We start from the raw sequence: 18,287 nt of genomic DNA on the forward strand, positions 1-18,287 counted from the left end.
GTTTCTAGAACAAAAAGGTCTGTATTGCGAACTGCTCCCTCTCGGATAAAAGGGGGGGGGTGACCATGAAGGCAGGATGGTAAGGGCAGAAACCCAAATATTGCAACCCCAAAGAGGTCAACCTCCACCAGCAAGCTTTTCTCGGGCTTTCTAGGAATCTGGACATTTATGTATAGGTGTTATTTAATGCACATAGAAAAGAAGAAATTTTCCCTCCCTCCCCCCAAGTCTTCTGGGCCATCTGCAAACAAAGCTGCCCCCAATTTCGAGAGTCAACAGAGCATTTTATTTTCCATGGTTTACCTCCCACGCACCCACCCATTTCGGCTTCCCCCTTTCCCCCGCCTCCTCCAATCCCCCTCCAAGCTCCGGCAGCATGGTTTGGGATCCCTAACCAATACCCAACGAATCCACTGCACCCAGCCACCCCCCACATTATTATCGCCTCCAAATGAAGACCCAAACCCGGAGCGCTAATTGAATTAGCCTATTGAAAGGACTGTCAGGTACAATGACGTGGCTCGAGGCCCCGCATTTCCCAAGGTCTATAGGCTTTGGGGACCTGCGATGTATAGTCTGACCTTCTGCCTCATAATAATACCGCGGCACTTGTAGCAGAAATCTCCTCGCATTCACTCCCAACAAAACCGCTGGTCACCCAGTCCCCGTAGGAAGGCTGTGCGCTATTGTGTTGCGACAACTCATTCATGTCCCGCGCCACGAGGCCCCACCGCCATCTGATCTACACTCGAAATGCGATTACCACCGTGTGCTTGCAACACGCTCGCACTCTCGGCCCATCGCGCACACGTTTGGCGAGGCTGCAAGGTTTTCTTTCACAATTTTCCTTCTCAAACACATCCTCAAAAGAAAGGTGGAAGCAGGCAAGACCTTTTGTCTCAGCATAACGAAATCCAAAATTCTGAGCAAATGCAGCCTGGAGGGAGATTTCTCTTTTCTGAGCAGCATACACCAAAACCCGTAGCAAACACATTACTCTGGTGGGGCAGACTTGGGTGTACACACTAATATCTACATACATTAGTCATGTATACAAACACACACAAGTAATGTTTTTACAGACTCCTGCCGCTCTCAGTGGTTCTCATATACACAAGCAAAAAGACACAAATACAGGCTCTGCTCCCTCCTCCACCCCAAGTCACAGAGACCACTCTCCAAATTGGTAAGAGGTTCTTGAAAGATTGGGAAAGGGGGGAAACAAAGGTAAAACTTCTCAGCCTTCACCTTGAGAAGCACTCATCAGTCTTCCTACTATGTGACCCCCCAAACTTCTCTAGCACCCTCAAACACACAAATACACTCTCCCTGTCTGTGTTGACCACCTGCGTTTCACTCAGTGGAAACTCCTGGTTAGCCAGAGAATGGAGGAAGTCTGGGAATGGGAGAGAGGTAGGGAGTTTGGGGTCTCTTCCTGTCCTGCTTATCCCATTCCTCACCATTGAAAGCCAATTTGGGCCCCTTCTTTCTTCAAGTGAGGAAAGAAATAATAGGGTGTTTTTGTTTTGTTGTTTTTTTGCTCCCCTTCCGGCATTTAAATTAAAACAAAATCGTTTTCTTCCTTGTCATTCTCCACTTTTATGTGGACTGGTATGGAAGCGGAACTTGGGGACAATCAGTATATTGCAGAGAAATGCCTAGGTCAGTTGCCTTCTGTGAGGCCTCTTGCCCCAGGGGAACTGCATAGATCAGAACTTCCAGGCACTGGCCGTGGTCACAGGGTGGCCCCAAACTGCCATTCCTTTGGCCAAGAGCAGAAGGCGTTTGGAGAAAAGGGTTCCATTCCATTCTGGGTGCCATCCCACCTGGACATCTATCAAGTTGAAAGAAATTCTTTAATTCCCAAAGGCAGAAACAGTACCCAGAAAAGAACTACCTTAAATGTACTCACATGTGCACACACATCACTCCACACACACGCAACCCATACTTGTATACACCACTCACTCTGGGGGTACTTCCTCACCTACATGCCCAATCGTGGGCTCACTTTGAGTCCTCAGGACCCTTTGCACACCCATCTTGGTCAACATTTGCTCACTCCTAACCCTCACACACCTCACTCTCAGGCTTGCCACAGCATGAATCCGCTAACACCGAGTTCCCAATAGTACGTCCATTTTCAGGCAGGAGAGGAGGGCGTGGGCCGGGGTGGGGGTCGTGGAAAGCAGGCAGCGCTGGGTGCAGAGCAACCGGCGCAGGCCTAGCCTCGGGAGGTGGGGGGGACAAGCCAGCGCGCGGTGCGCCTCCTAATCCAGCCGGAGCTCGTGGGCCGCGGGTGCATTTATCATCCCATTACTGTAACAAATCCGGGCTCCACTACATGAAAGGTAAAATGAATTACCGACGTTAAGCCGTCAATAAAGTCATTTCTGTAAATGGTGTCTCCAAAGGGCCGCCGCATTATTCAGCTGGCTTTATCAGCTGGCTGGAAATTACGTGGAGGAGCCGGGCCGCGCGGCGCGCGGGGCCGCTCACTTTGATTAAGCGTCTTGCCAGCACGATGTGACAGAGCTTTTGACCAGGGTTTTATTCACAGGCCTGTGATGAACGCCAAGCTGATCAGGCGGAATGAAGAGTAATTAAAACCTATAAATTATCTTCCGCAGCCCTTCTCGAGGCGTCTCCTGCAGGAGAGATAAGGCGTCGAGACCCTATTTACGGCGCTGAAAGGGACCGCGGCGCACAAAAGCTACGCGGCTAAATAGGATATTGATAGTGTCCTAATTAGAATTTAATTAAGTACCCACGCTCGCTTGCGGGATAAAGATTTCAATTTTGCGAACTTAAATATAAAATTCCCACCCCCCATTTCGGGGGGAAAAGGGTGGGGGCACCGAGAGATTTCGGGGAGCCCTTGGGCGTAGAACTGAAGAGGACCAGAAGACTCCAAGGTGGGGTTGTTGGGGCAGCTTGGGAGGGTTGAGGAAAGCAGAGCGGGCCTTCTTAGCTCAACACTCGAGAAAGTGTCTCTCGCTGTCCCCGGTCTGCTCGGGCAGGTCTAGGAACTCCAGAGCGCCGGGTACCGGAGGACCCTCGGCTGACACACAGTTAGCAACACGAACTCCCACTCTACCAGTCCTTCTGAGAAACTTTGGCTACTGCGCTGGTTCAGCTGGTTGTGGTTTTCCTTGTATTTTCCTCGTAACCCTCTGTGACTTTTCTGGGCAAGGGGGTTTATTTTGCATGATCCCACTAGACAGTCTACCCAAAGAAGTCCTTTCTCCGTCGTCCCAGTTGAGGATGGAGGTCAGGGAGAGCAGGTTCACAGGAGTTCCAAGATAACATCCGCGCGAAGGCCTCAGTAGCGGGAGCCTTCTAGCCGCTACTCTCCGGTACCGCAGGCTTCAGCACACAATCGGACCCTGACCCTCCCAAATGTCTCAGCATACAAACGCCACCTCCCCCTACCCCATCCCTGGCGATGGGAAAACTTTTGGGGTGCCTTGGTCAGGAAACAGAAAAAGAGCCCAGCGGACTGGAGACTGATCTCCGTGAGCGTAGTAGAGGCGGGAGCCCCCACAGTCCCCCCAAACTTGGGAAGAACACGCAGGATTAGAGCCAGAGGCCTCCAAGGATTCGGGAGCAATCCTAGGAAAATCTGGGCAACCAGGGAGAAACTCGCTGTCCACATCGTCAGCTGGCTAGGGCAAACACCTAGGGTGCAGTACTTTTATTTGTTGGATTTCACTTTGCAGGAAAATCAAACAGGGAGGTTGCCCTGAATCCAAAAACCGGGGCCTTGCGCGTATATGCACCCTGACTGGCTTGGCCCAGCGGCCGGGCCAGGACAACTCTACCATGCCCGGACGGCTTCGACTCAGGCAGCTAGAGAAAGAACTGGCGCCCGGCGCGACCCGCGCTTGGGCTCTCTCGCGCCCTCTGGGCCTGGTTTAATGGAGCCAGGACAGCTCCCGGGGTTGTCGAAGGTCTGGACAGGGAAGGGCATGGGTGAGGATACCCCGGAAAGGACACGCAGTGCAGCCGGCTGGCGTGAACTGCAAACCTACAAACACGGTGCTAGCCAGGCGCAGCTGGCCTCGGGTGTTTGATATTTGAGAAAAAATAAACTGCTTCTCTGAAAGTAACCAACTCTAGGTCTGTATCACATCTCCGACCCTCCTTGTTTTACACCCCCCACACACACTGCACACACGAACAGTGACAACATTTCAACCCCCATAACAGCAAGAATAAAAAAAGAGAAAATAAAAGGCTGAGTTTCTTAGGCATGGGGATGCAAAAGAGCCCAGGCCCCAGCCCCTGACCCTGCACCCAGCCCTCGCGCACCCATAACCCTGCATTTCTCCAACAAGTTGTTTATGAAGTTGCTTCTTTATTTGTCTACACCCCGAAATCTACCCCTCCCGTGTCTCCTTCACCCCTTCCTCGGTGCTGGCCTGAAAGAGGGGGAGGGGCTCAAATGTGGGTGGGGGAGGGTGGGCCGGACGCGCCGTGCCCGCGCCGCCTCGCCCCCTCTCCGCCCGATGCCGCCGCCCCCGGATTATTTATCCGCAAAGTCCCGCGCGCGCCCATTGGGCGGAGGCCTGGGTGTCAGCGCGAGTCCTGGCTCGCCATTGGCCCCGCACACGTGCGGTCCTGACTCACGTGCTTCCGGTTTGAAGGCAAAAAGTGTGCCTGGGTGATTTTTTTTTAAGCGAGAGAGTTTGTGCAAAGATCCGAGCTGTCAGAGATTTGAAGAAAAAAAAAAAAAAAAAAAAAGGCAGCCCGGCGCTGGCGGAGACGCGCTCTCCTTGCAAAAAAAGCAAAGGCGATTAAAGGCGCTGCCAGCCTCGCGCTCTGGGCACAGCTGAGCGTGACACTCGGGGAAGTCAAACCCCTCACAACTGCCTAGGAAGATGGCTAGACTTTAAAGACTATTTTTTCCCTTTAAGAAAAAAAAAAAAAATTCTTGGAGCTTTTTTCTTTTTTCTTGCTTTCTTGTTTTCTTTCTTTTTTTTTCTTTTTTTGGCCGTGGCTTACTCCCCCATTTAAAACAAATCATTGAATCTGGTTGCAGAAAGAAAAAAGAAATAGCCAAGTGTCTCCATATCTGGATGTCTACAAATTAGAGAGGGAGAGACAGCGAGATCTATCTGCTTGATAAGAGCGAGCGATCCAGGCCAGGCGCCTGGGCTTTTTTTCCTGCACCCGCCCCGTGCCTTCGCTGGGGCTTCGCCGGCCTCCTTCCTCCGCACACCCTCACGGGCCGCTGGCAAAGTGGGGTGGGGAGCGAGGCGGGGGGGGCGGGGGCCGGCGCGGCGGCCGGGGCGGCGGGGCGGCCGAGCATGGAAGAACAGCAGCCGGAACCTAAAAGTCAGCGCGACTCGGGCCTCGGCGCGGCGGCGGCGGCGGCGGCCCCGGGCAGCCTCGGTCTGAGCCTCAGCCCCGGCGCCAGCGGCAGCAGCGGCAGCGATGGAGACAGCGTGCCGGTGTCCCCGCAGCCCGCGCCCCCCTCGCCGCCCGCGGCGCCCTGTCTGCCGCCCCTGGCCCACCACCCGCACCTCCCCCCGCACCCCCCGCCCCCGCCGCAGCCGCCGCAGCATCTCGCGGCGCCTGCTCACCAGCCGCAGCCCGCGGCCCAGCTGCACCGCACAACCAACTTTTTCATCGACAACATCCTGAGGCCGGACTTCGGCTGCAAAAAGGAGCAGCCGCCGCCGCAGCTCCTGGTGGCAGCGGCGGCCGGAGGAGGCGCTGGAGGAGGTCGGGTCGAGCGTGACAGAGGCCAGACCGGCGCAGGTAGAGACCCTGTCCACCCGCTGGGCACGCGGGCGCCAAGCGCCGCCTCGCTCCTGTGTGCCCCGGACGCGAACTGTGGCCCGCCCGACGGCTCCCCGCCAGCCGCCGCCGCCGGCGGCGCGGGAGCGTCCAAAGCTGGGAACCCGGCGGCGGCGGCGGCCGCGGCGGCCGCGGCGGCGGCGGCCGTGGCAGCGGCAGCGGCAGCAGCAGCGGCCAAGCCTTCGGACAGCGGCGGCGGCAGTGGAGGCGGTGTGGGGAGCCCAGGTGCGCAGGGTGCCAAGTACCCCGAGCACGGCAACCCAGCCATCCTGCTTATGGGCTCAGCCAACGGCGGGTCCGTGGTCAAAACTGACTCGCAGCAGCCTCTCGTGTGGCCCGCCTGGGTCTACTGCACTCGCTACTCGGATCGTCCGTCCTCTGGTGAGTACCGGCCCCCCGGCTGCGCCATGCCTTCCGGCTCCGCGACGCCCCAGAACTCTTAGCCGCCGTGTTGGGGACAGTAAACCCGGCCTCGGGCTCTCTGTTCTCTCGCGCCTGTTTCCTCCTCCTCAGCCCTGGGCCCAGTCACAACAGAGGGTGCACCCGGTTTTGTGCTCCTGGCTTCTGCGGCCAGCCCCCGGGAGGTTCATGGCACTGGAAGCCGGAGTCTCCATCCTTCGGTTTTGAACTCCGAACCTCTCCGGTTTTCTTTGTGTTTTATCTTTATTATTTTTAGGAAAGACAGAATCAGTCATTGATTTTTTTTTTTTCCTTGGGAAAGGGGTATTTAGAGCCTGCGGGAAGGTGGGCCTAGTGTTCTGGGTCTGCAATCCCACTAGCTTGGTCCTGCGGAGGCCGAAATCCAGCAGGGCTTTGATCAGAGAAATAATCTTCACCTAGGGTGTTCTTACAGACACAGACACCATCTCGACAGTTTCTGCGTAGAATTCATTTACATAGGGACAGATCGGAGGACATATAGGAAGAGAGAAAAGCGTGTGTTCACTGTTCCTCTTAAGCCTCATAGCCAAGAAAGTCTGACCCGGGTGGGTAGAATCCAGGGAAAGGCGGTTGCCAGAACGACGAGTCCCGAGACCCCCTGGCTCCTGGTTCTCTGGAGCTGACAGACAGACAGTGGAAGAGAAAAGTACACAGGTCAGGTCAGGCTCAGACCAGAAAGCGGGGCCGGGGACAGGAGAGCCAGCCTCCTCCGTAGCGTCTCAGAAGCGGCTCACACATCCTGCCCCTTCCTTCATTAACTCCTTCCTAACGCAAATGTGCCCCTTAGCAGATTTACGCCAGCCGTAGGCCCCTTTTTCTTGACATTCCTTTGCCCCCTTTTCTCTTGTTCCTTGCGCTTGGAGAACCCCAGGCCGAGACCTGCCCTGGGAGAGGAGGCTGAGGCCTGCCGGTCTTCCCGGCCGGCGGCGGCGGGATGGCCGGTGGGCGCTGCGAGGAGGGCAGCAGGGGCTCAGGCCTACGATTGGATTCCGGGCACCCGGGTTCGGCGGGAGGCCGGGCACAGCGTAGCCATGCGGCGCTCTACTCCGGTTGCTCTCTAGCAGCCGCGCCGCTGCCGGCCGAGCGCGGATCGATGCGCGCTATCAACCCCCGCCATCTCGAGCCCCGTTATTGACACGTCGGGCTCCCTGAACCTCCGAAAAGCTGCTTTGATTGACTCGCCTGATGGATAGACTGATTGAGCTGTCAGGCAGTGCAGCTCGGGCTGGCCGCAAGGCTACGATTTTATTACAAGTGTCCTTGCCTGTGCACACACATGTACAACAACATCCAGGATGCAAAACGTGTTGGGGCCTTTCTGAGGATGTGCACATTTAATGCGCAATCTCTGCCCGCTCAGCTAATTGCTCATCTAAACCAGGGTCTTCCTCCCTCCCCAGCCCACCTCCCAGTCTTCTTTGCTCCATAGTGGGCCTTGTCTTTGTTCTTCGCTGCTTTCCTTCTTACGGGCCTGAAGAGGCACGGTACTGGCTCCTTCTCCTGCATGGGCAGTTAAGGGAAATGGACGTCAAGCCAGACCTGAGTCTTTGCAGCCAGGCTCGGACTCTTTTGTCACAGGACTGCTGGACCCCAGGCGCTGGCCTGCCCCAGGATCCAGCTGTTCAGCTTGCCCCTTTGTAGCTAGGTTTGGAGATGACGAAGAAGACCCTTCTCTCCAGACAGTTTTAGAGATTAAACAGGCCTGAAAGGGACCTAATGGTGCTCAGTAAGCTCCCATAATCAAGATGGGGCCCAGGAAGTAAAGGCCAGAAGACTTGAATGTGGAGGCTGGTAGAGGTGCAGGCTTCACACACGGCTCCCAGCTCTCTTTCTCCTCACTCCAGGCGGGGTCCATAGCAGCCCTCTTAAGTTTGGAGGGAGACTTCACATTCCTGGAGAGGTGTTCTGTGGCCCGTTTTCCTATCCATTTTAGGGGCAAAGCACAGATTACTGTCTAGATTGTCCCCCTGTCTCTGTCCCTTTGCCCCTATTTTGCTCATGGCAGGGGGTGGCAGGAGAGATGTAGTCTCCTTGCAAATAACATAGATGGGCAGGGAAAGCAGACCTGGCTTGGTTTTGTTATTTAGTTTTCAATCCTGAAATTGCAGTTTTTGTGTTCAAAAGAGATAAGGGAGACCTTGACTGTGCAGAGGGGTGGAGGAATGGGGAGGGCCCTCTCTTTCTTACTATGGTAGCACCATCCAACGGGCATGGCGGAGAACTCAGGGCCCATGTGAGTAAGGCACATAACTGGGTGAAGGCCTTTTCAAACCCTTCAGAGGGGGAATAGTCAGTGTCTCCCTGGGACCTTAGAAAGGGCTTTTTTAAGGCCAAAGAGAAAAAAGAAGAGGTAGAGAGAGAGCAGACACTGAATACTTTGTAATTCGGCAAGCCTCTCATAGCCGCTTCCCTATCCACTTGTTTTCTGGGGGTAAATAGCCAGATGGGGTCTTATTGTAGGTGTCCGGGTATAGGAGTTCTTCATGAGGACAGGAGGCTGGCGATTCCCCCAGAGTGAACCTGGCCTACTGTCTTCACTGCCTCAAATCTTGAGCCTCTTTTGATTCTAGGGCTGTGAAGGACCCTGACCTCCAGCTCTGGGCTGGGCGGGATGGGGCTCCAAATATTTCTCCATCTTGGATTCTGTGATTTAAGCCTCTCCTGTTCAGGAGAGGCTCTCTTGTTACACGGCTCTCTTGTTCAGAATTGGGGTGTGAGGTGCACATACAACTCCGGCAGTTTTCCTTCGCGGCCCTCCTAGCCACCAAGAAGGGAACCCGGCGACCCCAGCAGCCAGGAGAATGATGGAGGGGCTAGCCACCGGGAGGGAGCCGGGGACGCAGCAGAGCCTCCGCTATCGCCCCGGAAGCGCGGGGCGCGCGACCCCGGCTCGACAGAGCAATTCTCACGGCTTCCTCTGCCCTCTTCCCCCTCCCCTCTGCCCTCTGTCCCCACCCCCACCCGGCCCTCTCCGCCGCTGCAGGTCCGCGCACCAGGAAGCTGAAGAAGAAGAAGAACGAGAAGGAGGACAAGCGGCCGCGGACGGCGTTCACGGCCGAGCAGCTGCAGAGACTCAAGGCGGAGTTCCAGGCGAACCGCTATATCACGGAGCAGCGGCGGCAGACCCTGGCCCAAGAGCTCAGCCTCAATGAGTCTCAGATCAAGATCTGGTTCCAGAACAAGCGCGCCAAGATCAAGAAGGCCACAGGCATCAAGAACGGCCTGGCGCTGCACCTCATGGCGCAGGGACTGTACAACCACTCCACCACCACGGTCCAGGACAAAGACGAGAGCGAGTAGCTGCCGCCGGCTGGGGCCGCGCGGTCCGGCCGCCGCGCCCGCGCCCCTCGGAACACAGCCTCTGCCGCCCCGCCGGCCTGGCTCCGGGGAGAAAGAATCAGCGCAAAGGAGGGAGGGAGCAACAGGGAAAAGAGAGAGAGCGCTGCTCAGAATGGAGAGTCACGTTTGAAAGCAACATTTTTAGAAAGAGAGCGAGACTCGGACAGGTGCTATCGAAAAAAATAAGATCTATTCTCTGTTCACAGCATAAGGGACGAAACTGCGAACTCCTTAAAGCTCTATCTAGCCAAACCGCTTACGACCTTGTATATATTTAATTTCAGGTAAGGAAAAGAAATATGTGTAGCGATCTCTATTTGCTGGACTTTTTATTAATCTCCTTTATTATTATTGTTATAATTATTATAATTATTATAATTATTTTATCCCCCACCCCCGCCTCGCTGCCCCCGGCCCAGTTTCGTTTTCGTTGCCTTTTTCTTTTGGATGTTATCGCTTCTCCGGTGCCTCCCGCCCCGCAACGCTGGCCCTTGTTTCTCTGGGACTTTTCTTTGTGTGCGTGAGAGTGTGTTTCCTCGCGTGTCCTCCTCTCGCCTCTCCCCCACCTCCCAATCCCTTTTTGTCGGTCTGTCTGTCTGTCCTGCCCTCCTTTCGTTTTCCGGAGACTTGTTGAGAAATTCGACCCAACAGACTGCGAGACTGAACCGCCGCTACAAGCCAAAGATTTTATTATGTTCAGAAACCTGTAGTCTGAAATAAAGTGTACACTGTGCTCACGAGCTGCTGGCGGCCCTCCTCTTTGCTGGCTGGGGAAGGGCGTGGGCGCGGGGCACCCGGCGTCCCCGCGCTCACCGCGCACACACCCGGCCCAGCGATCACCGCACAACGAATACCCGGGGCGAAGGGGGAGCGCTGTGGTACCGTTGGCTCAGATCCGGGTCTGGAGGGTCTGGCAGGACGCACCTGGTCTCCGATTGTATTCAAAGAAGCCCAAAGGCCGGAAACCCCTGGCCTGCCTTCGGAAGCACTGCGCGATTGCGGGCTGCTACCCGCGCCCGGCCAGGGCCTGCCCGCCTGCGGCCTCTTCCTGTTCAACCTGCTCCTCCCTCCAGACTATACCTTTCTTTTTTGTTCTGGTGTGGGTTCTGCTCGAGGTTTTGTGGTTTTCTCCTCTAGAAAGAGGCCTTTCCAGGGCTGGGCAGACTTGAGGGCTGCCTCAGGTCCAGAGCGGCGGGCTAGGGCGACGGGCACTCAGCTCTACCTCTCCGCCGCTTGGACTTCACTGCTCTTCGTTTGGAGAAGTGATTCAGTTGGCGCAGAGGCGGGGCGAGGGCAGCACACGGAGCCTCGCTGAGCTCGGATCGCATGGTCCTGCAAAGCCTGGGGAGTGGAGGCCCAGATGCCGGGAAGCTATGCAAAGTGGCAGCCCATCGGTCAGCTGCTGCGATTGCACTGGGCCCCGACCCCCGACGTGGGCACAGGCCTGCCTCGTCCCCACCCCAAACCTAAGGGGTGGCTTTCAGAATCCCCAACAAAGCCTGGCTTGCTTTCTGACCGAGGCAGACACAGAAACAACCTTCCAGGACTTTCAGGACACCAGGGCTTCCCAGAGAGGAATGTCTGGACTCATGCACCTGACCCTGGGGCGTAGCCTTCCTGGGCAGGCACTGGGACAGGGACATTGGGGAACTAGGAGGAGGAAGGGGAGGTCTCTCCTCAGGAGGTATCCTCTCCCTTCTGTCCAGGATTTTTAAAAATAGTAAATCCTGTTTTCCCTTTCCCCCCTTCTCTTCTGCGATATGTGTGAACGTGTATGTGTGCGGCTAGATATGTAGGTGTCCTTGAAAACGTGTGTATATGTGATTGTATGCAGATATTGATGTATGAGTACTTACCTGGTTTTGTGTGTCTCTGCATGTGTGAGTGTTGTGCAACTGGGTGTTCGCTTCTCTGTATTTAGATGCACACTTGGATATTTGTGCGTTCATGGTGTGTTTACCTATGCTCATTTGTGTTTGCACACCGGGATGTTTGCAGATGTGTGTGTGTGTGTGTGTGTGTGTGTGTGTACACGCATGGGAACTCTGTTTCTGTGCTCTTCCCTTGGGTTTCTTTCCTGTTGTTTTTGCAGGATTGATTTTGTGAGAAGTGAGAATGGCCAGTCATTCTGCCGTTTTTTTTCTTGAAAAATTTCCCCTGATTGGGGCCTCTGTTGGGGAGGTGATAGTGCTAGGCTCCAAGTCCAGGAAGCCCAGCGGCCCTCCACGTCTCTGCTCCAGGCTTTGGGCTTAGGTGTTTGGTGGCCTGAAGTTGGAGAGCACATTTGACATTACCATTGGGTTCCCAACTTTATTGCAGTAAATCTCTTCCATCACCTTCATACCTTGGGGTGTGTGGAATAACCTCTACACATAATAGGTGCTCAACCAATCCTTGTGTGAAGAGTTGGGAGCAGTGAGATGGGCCTTCCCTGGGTTGGCCCAGGTAAGCCGTTCTCTGGTGGTTGGAAGAAAATTCTTTGTCTTCCTTAGGGGAGAGGGGAGCCTGGAATCTTCAAAATCTTCAGGCCTTCAGGTTAGCGGGTGTGAGACTTGGGGCCCTGGGTGCACCTTCCTGGATCCAGACAGCTAAGAACATCAAGAAGTTTCCTGGCCACATCCAGATGCGATGTTGTGTGGTACCTAGCTCTAAAGAGAAACCTATTGTTTTGAGTGGCTAGAAACTAGGCTACCCTTTCTTTTCCCTTCTCCAGTGTGGCCCCTAAGCTCTTCAAGACCTCCAGATCCAGAGGCTAGGGCAGGTAACAACGTGAGCAGCAACTCCAGGGGGCATCTTGTTCCTGAAGGCTCCTCTTCACATCTTCTAAGAGATCAAAGCCAAGAGCTCTTCCCCCTAACCCTGGGGGACAGGGAGGAGGTGGTTATCCCTCCACATGACTGTATTGGTAAAGTGTTCAGATGTGTCATTATTATGTCATTTGATTTCTTGCCCATTATCTCTTTTTATCTTTCAATCACTATGGGCAAATAGTGATTGAAAGTGGAGGAAACTAAAGCTCTCAGGACTTAAACATTTGGCCCATGCCTCCTCTGCGGCTGTGTATCTTTCTCTGTGTCACATCTACTCAGTACAACTGCTTTTACTTCAGGAATCTGGCCAGGGCCCTGAAGTGATTGTCCATAATGACTTTCCGATCTTCTGTCTCTCCCCCATCTACATTTTCTTTCCTTCTGATTGGGGCAGAGTAGAGGCAGAAGGACTCTGGTCAGACCTCTTTCTTGCACCTCCTCTAAGAAAAGAAAGTAGTAATAACCATAAACAGGCATTGATAGCTCTGATTTATGGGGCTGGCTTAGTGAGCCAGCCGCCTGTATATTAAAGTCTGGGGCTGCATGGAAATAAATACTGGACTGTGGTATCCCAACTTCCTTATTTTCTACCCCTTTTTTTTTTTTAAAGATTGGATTAAACCATAAACTTAAATCTTCCTCAGTCCAGGAGGAAATACACACTAGCCGAGTCTAAACAATATTGATCCCTGGCTCTTTCTGAGGCCAAAGGTCTCTGTTTTCCTCCTGGAAACTCCCTTTCCTTCAGTAGGGGCAGGGGGAGGAGGCTGCAGAGGGAGGTGCAGAGGGAGGTGCAGAGGGAGGCCGTATTTGGGTGTGTGGGGCTGCATGTGTTTCTTTGTGAGCTTGTAGGCATGTGGGTTGTACTGTGTGTAGGCATTTGTATAGGGGTGGTGTTGAGTATATTTATTTAGGCTTGGGAGGTGGAAGTGTATGTTTTGGGTGTATGGAGATCAGTGGTGATTGGTGTTTGTGGGTGTATATGTGCCCAGTTCTCTGGCTCACTAGGCTGGGCTGCCCAGGGCATAGATAAAGAGTGGCCTGCTAACCTGCCTTCTACCTGACCCAGCCTTGTCACCTGTAGCAGGGCTTCCAGAGATCATATCACCAGGGAGGCCACTGTGCTCCAGACACCCTGCCCCCAATGCCCTCAGTAAAAAAGGCCTAGCTTCCGGGCAGGGATGGGCTTTGGTTGACTCCTAGAGGCCAACGCCAAGGCCAGGGTCAGAGCGGCCCTTGTCAGAATCCTTGCCTTGGGTGAAGGTGTCTGCTATGGCTTCTCTGGGTGGCCAAAAGTTCCTCCAACGGTCAGCCTTGCTTATCCTTTTCATATTGGAGAAAAGCCATTCCTCTGGCAATACAAGTAACCCCCATTCTCTGCCTTCCACTGTGCATAGACTGGGAAAGGGGCAGAGAGGGGCAGGGGGGCTCTGTAGCCATCCTCCCCTAGTTTTGCCTCATAGCCTGGGGCACACTTATTCTCATGTCACCATGGGTTCAAACTGGAGATCCTGTTCACTGCATCCGGGGGAGGCCTCAGAGTATGGCTCCATCCCTGGTAAACCCTACTATAGATCTCCACTTTCCTCTCCCACTTTGAACTCAGGTGAGAGACTTACTCTGTGTGACAACTTGTGGAAAGGGGCCTGGCTGGGAACTGCCAGCTCCTGCTCCTCTCCAAGTGCTTTAGGTGAGCCATGTAATGCATTTCCATTGTTGGAGGGGCCCTCAGGGATTCTTGAATAAAAAGGTTTCATTTTATTGGGGGGAGGGATCCTGAGAAGGAAAATGCCTCACTCAAAAGCACACAGCAGTGAGAAGCAAAATCCCCAGATTTCCTGAGAAATGCTCTTCCCAGTGTGCTGCTGAGTGGGCAGTGTGGTGCACACATGGCCACACAACCGACACGCACACATTTCTGCATATCTCTAAGTGCACAAACATGCACTCAGCAATGTGTATACATGTACACACAGGTAAGATATGTGTACACATATACAAACATATATAAATGAGCTGATGTATAGAGCTGGTGTCGAGAGGTGTGAGGTGTGTTCCTAGCAAGCACACGGACACTGCGTAGAAGTTTCTGGCACACATATATACATGGTCCAGGAATACACTCTTGGTGTCCGAGGCATACATGTATGCCCCAGCTGGTGAGCTTCATTTTTAGCCAGTGTAGGGACAGGCATCATTTCCAGAGCCCAGGACATACCTGCCTGCCCCCTCCTTTCCATGCAGGCCACCAGGGTGACTGAGGCTGAAAGTGGGTGGGTTGACTGCGTCTGGGCAGGAAGACTGGAGTCAGGGCAGCCCCTTCCCTCTCCCCAGAGATTGCTTGATCTGGTGACTCTGGGCTCGGACACAGATGTACTACTACTACAACGGTCCCCATCCCTCAGGTGCACGCTGTGCCTTCCCAGGTGTACCTCTTGGGGGTGGGGCAGGCCCAGGGAAGGAGCAGGCAAACTTTCCAAACAGGTTTCTCAAAGAGCTTGGTAAGTCCCCGGCAGTTACAATTTGCTCCTTGAGTTTACTTCTAACTGCATCCTTTCCCTGCTGAAGTGCCACTTTGGAGGTGAGAAGTCCCCTCCCTTCTGGAATTTTCCTCACAGATGTGGGGATGGGTGGTTTTGAGGACACTTAAAATTTCAGGCCTTCCATTCAGGCCAAATGGAAGACTCTGGGTCTGTAGAACACCAGAGCTTTATTGTGGGTGCGCAGGCACACACATCTTATCCTGAGAAGAGGATTCAATCAGCTCCTGACTCGGCTTTTGGCGACAGGAATGGGATGGGGTGAGGGTTGGGGGTAGATGGATGAGGTAGGGGTGCTGTGTAGGGGAGGCAGTGAGCACAAGCCTACCCCCTGCTCACCTCTGCCTTGGGATGGCATAAAACACCAGCATTCTCTCAGGGACTAGCAGCCACCAGGAGATTCCTCCTTGACCCCGCCACTACGTAAGTGCACGGGGCGCGGGGCGGGGGGGGGGGGGGGGGTGGTGGTGGTGGTAGCCGTCTGGGGTGCGTTTACCCGCCCCAAAGTCGGAAGACCTGGACTGCAGGCGCCCCAGGAACAGCGATCACAGCTCAGAGGGGAGGAAGCCCCCTGTGGGCAAGATTGAAGGATCCCAAGAAGAGAGGGTCCCAGAAGTACTTAAAATTCAGCCACAAGCCTGAGAGAGTGGGCTTGGGGCCCTGAGAAAGACCGACCAGTTCTGGCAGAGAGACCGACAGTTCTGCCATGTGATAAAGCGGAGACAGGGGAAACTTGACCAATAAAGCTCTGCTGCTGCTTTGAGGCCTCGTGAGGCTGGGGAGAAGCACCTTAATAGCCCCAGTGTCGTCCACGCTGAAGGCAGTGTAGATGCGGAAGAAAATGCAAGTCCTGCAGCCACCTCAGCTGATCTCTTCCTGCACCTCCCTTCACCCTCCTGTGCAGGACTTATTCAGAGTGGAGGCAATTCAGAAGATGACACTTACAAAAGGTTAAAATTAATAAGTATTTACTGAGGGCAATCACGCACATTGGGAGCCATTTGGCTTAATTTACTTCCCTCAATCTCACACACTATGAATTGGATATTATCATCCCCAATTTACAGATAAGAAAAGTGAGGTTCAGGGTCGTCTTGCCAAGGTCACACCAAACCACATTACAGTTTACTTTTGTAATTACATATCATAAATACCAGGATGATTCGCCCAGCGCGAATCATCAAGTCTCCGCGGCCATAAGGAGACTTAACACTGGGGAGGGATCGGCGCTGACTTGGGTTAAGGCCTTATTCTTCTGGAATCTTAAGTAGGAGTAGTCCTTAGGCCCCCGCCCCCACACTCTACATCCCCCTCAAGCCAGTAACTCAGGTTCGAATTCCTTTTCTCGCACCCACTCCACCCGGGTCTCAGATTAGGTTCCCAGGAGATGCCGTTCTTTTCCCCGATTAAAATGACCGCCCCCCCGCCGCCAACAGTTCCTCCCCGCACGCCCTCCTCTCCCACCCGAGCCCAGGCTGGCTCCGCGGAAACAGCGGCTCCGCGGAAACAGCCTGCGGCATCCCGGCATCGCGTACTTGGCCGGGCTCCACCCAGGCCAGAGCTGCCTGCGCCTTGCGCGGTCCGTGGAGGGCGCTGCGCAGATGCACTTCCGGTCAGCGCAGCTTAGGCCGCAGGCCCCACTGCCCTTGGCTCGGTCTCGAGTGGGGGGCTGGATATGGGGGCGCATTTCGGATTCGCCCTCCTTCCAGGAACAGCGAAACCCAGTTATGCTCGCCCAGAGCAGGGCGCGGGTCCTGCCCATCCATTGGCTGGGAACGCGAAGGGAAAGGCCACCTTGGCCATCTCCCTGCGCCGAACTCCGAGCAAGCGACAGGGACCTGCGCTACAGCTGCAGACTCCAACTCACCCCACACCCCCACCGGGTTATCTCAAGCGACTGTTCCGTGTAGTTTCGATTTGGGTCTAGGCCGGGTTCGCTTTCCTTTCTGTAATTTTCTAAAGGCTTCTCTGGTCTCTGGGTTCCTCATTCTTTGCTCTGCGGTTTCCGTTGTCGCTCCGGAGGCCGCCCTCCTGCGGCCAATCTCTGCGGCCGCTGGGATCCGCCGCCACTGCGGGGGTGCCCGGGCGTCCCTTCGGCTCCCTGTCCTCTGTCTCCTCTAGTAGCTCTGCCCGGCTCCCAAGTTTGCTTCCCTGGCTGCCTTGCTCCGCAGCTCCGAGGGAGGCCGGGTGCTCCGACCTTCCTCTCCCCTCCTTCGACCCGCGTGTGGGAACCAGCGCTGACCTTGGAGGTGGCCGCGCTGCCCCCCTCCACGATGTTCTCAAACGCCCCCGTCCCCCTTTGACTCGTGGCCACTGGGGGTGCGCCGTTCCCCTGGCGGTAACGCGCACTGGCTTGCAATCTTGGCTGCAGAAAGCTTGGCTCCGAGCGGTCGGACCTGGGGTCAAAGCAGGAAGAGGAGGGGTGGACCTCTAGGCTGCGGACACTGACCGACTTTAGTTGTGTTGCTTCAACTTGTCCTGAAGGTTAGACGAGGCGTGCTGGCGCGCACACACCACAGGGAGCCCAATTCCGCACTGCTCCGCCCGCCAGCTCAGCGCCCTGCGCGGCCTTGGCTCGGAGGCCTTGGCGTCGGAAGGCTCCGGCGCCTGCCACCTCCATGTGTGGCTGGGCTGGACCTGGCCCGCCTAGGGCTGTCAACTGAATTTGCCCGGACTAGGTGAGCACCTTCGGACATCCCCGCTGCGGGATCCCTTTTTGAGAAGAGAAAAAGTTGCAGTAGCAGCCCTGCACCCTGCCGCCTCTTCCCCCAATAAAGCGACCACCGTCAGGGCGCAGACATTTGCCTACCTCCCCTCTCCTCTTTTGGAGCTATTTGTTCAATTCGCTTCCCTAGGCACAGCTGCTGTTTCCTGCTCGGGTTCACAGTTTACTTGGAATTTCTTTAAAACTCGAGGAGCCAACTTGCCCTTGCTCTGCGTATTTTCTGGGCGGCGTCCACCCAGGCCCCGCAGAGCTTCCAGAAGGGCGCGGCAGCGCACAGTGAGCGCTGAGAGACTGCAACCTGGCTCGGTCGCTTCCATCGATCCTTTGCTTCACTTTCCGCGCCTGCGGCTCCATGCAGATTGCGGTCTGGCCTTTACTGCCGGTCCCCGACTTCGGGTCAGTCCAAGTGCCCTCTCTTCAGAAGGTGGACGCCGAGAGCTTGCTGGGGAATCAGGACGTAGATAGCCCAGGGAGGCCAGGTGTACCCAGTTCCACGCTCATCAGGCCTGGAGTTTCTTATCTGTCCTCCAAAATTCCCTCACAGGGCCGACCTCAGTGGTGGTGCATAGTGAGAAGTCTTGTCTGTTGGTTGAGGCACTAGCATGGGAGTGAGGGGCCCCGGGTGTTGGG

General features: G+C 55.2%; 1 protein-coding gene across 1 annotated transcript; it reads left to right on the forward strand.

The window, feature by feature from the left end:
- Positions 1-4,717: 4,717 nt before the first annotated feature.
- On the forward strand, positions 4,718-10,322 carry EN1 (engrailed homeobox 1). The gene is made up of 2 exons (XM_074335362.2): positions 4,718-6,183; positions 9,227-10,322. The coding sequence occupies exons 1-2, from the start codon at positions 5,310-5,312 to the stop codon at positions 9,541-9,543; spliced, it is 1,191 nt and encodes a 396-aa protein (XP_074191463.2). The 5' UTR covers positions 4,718-5,309; the 3' UTR covers positions 9,544-10,322.
- Positions 10,323-18,287: the final 7,965 nt, after the last annotated feature.

The sequence above is a fragment of the Rhinolophus sinicus genome, chromosome 17, assembly GCF_057876585.1.
Source record: "Rhinolophus sinicus isolate RSI-liver-muscle chromosome 17, RSI-T2T, whole genome shotgun sequence".
NCBI lineage: Eukaryota > Metazoa > Chordata > Mammalia > Chiroptera > Rhinolophidae > Rhinolophus > Rhinolophus sinicus.

Bases quoted from the DNA above. Each gene is read 5' to 3' on its own strand.
- EN1 (XM_074335362.2), top strand. From the start codon at position 5,310: ATGGAAGAACAGCAGCCGGAACCTAAAAGTCAGCGCGACTCGGGCCTC. The intron at 6,184-9,226 runs GTGAGTACCGGC...CCGCCGCTGCAG, and splicing joins CTCGGATCGTCCGTCCTCTG to GTCCGCGCACCAGGAAGCTG.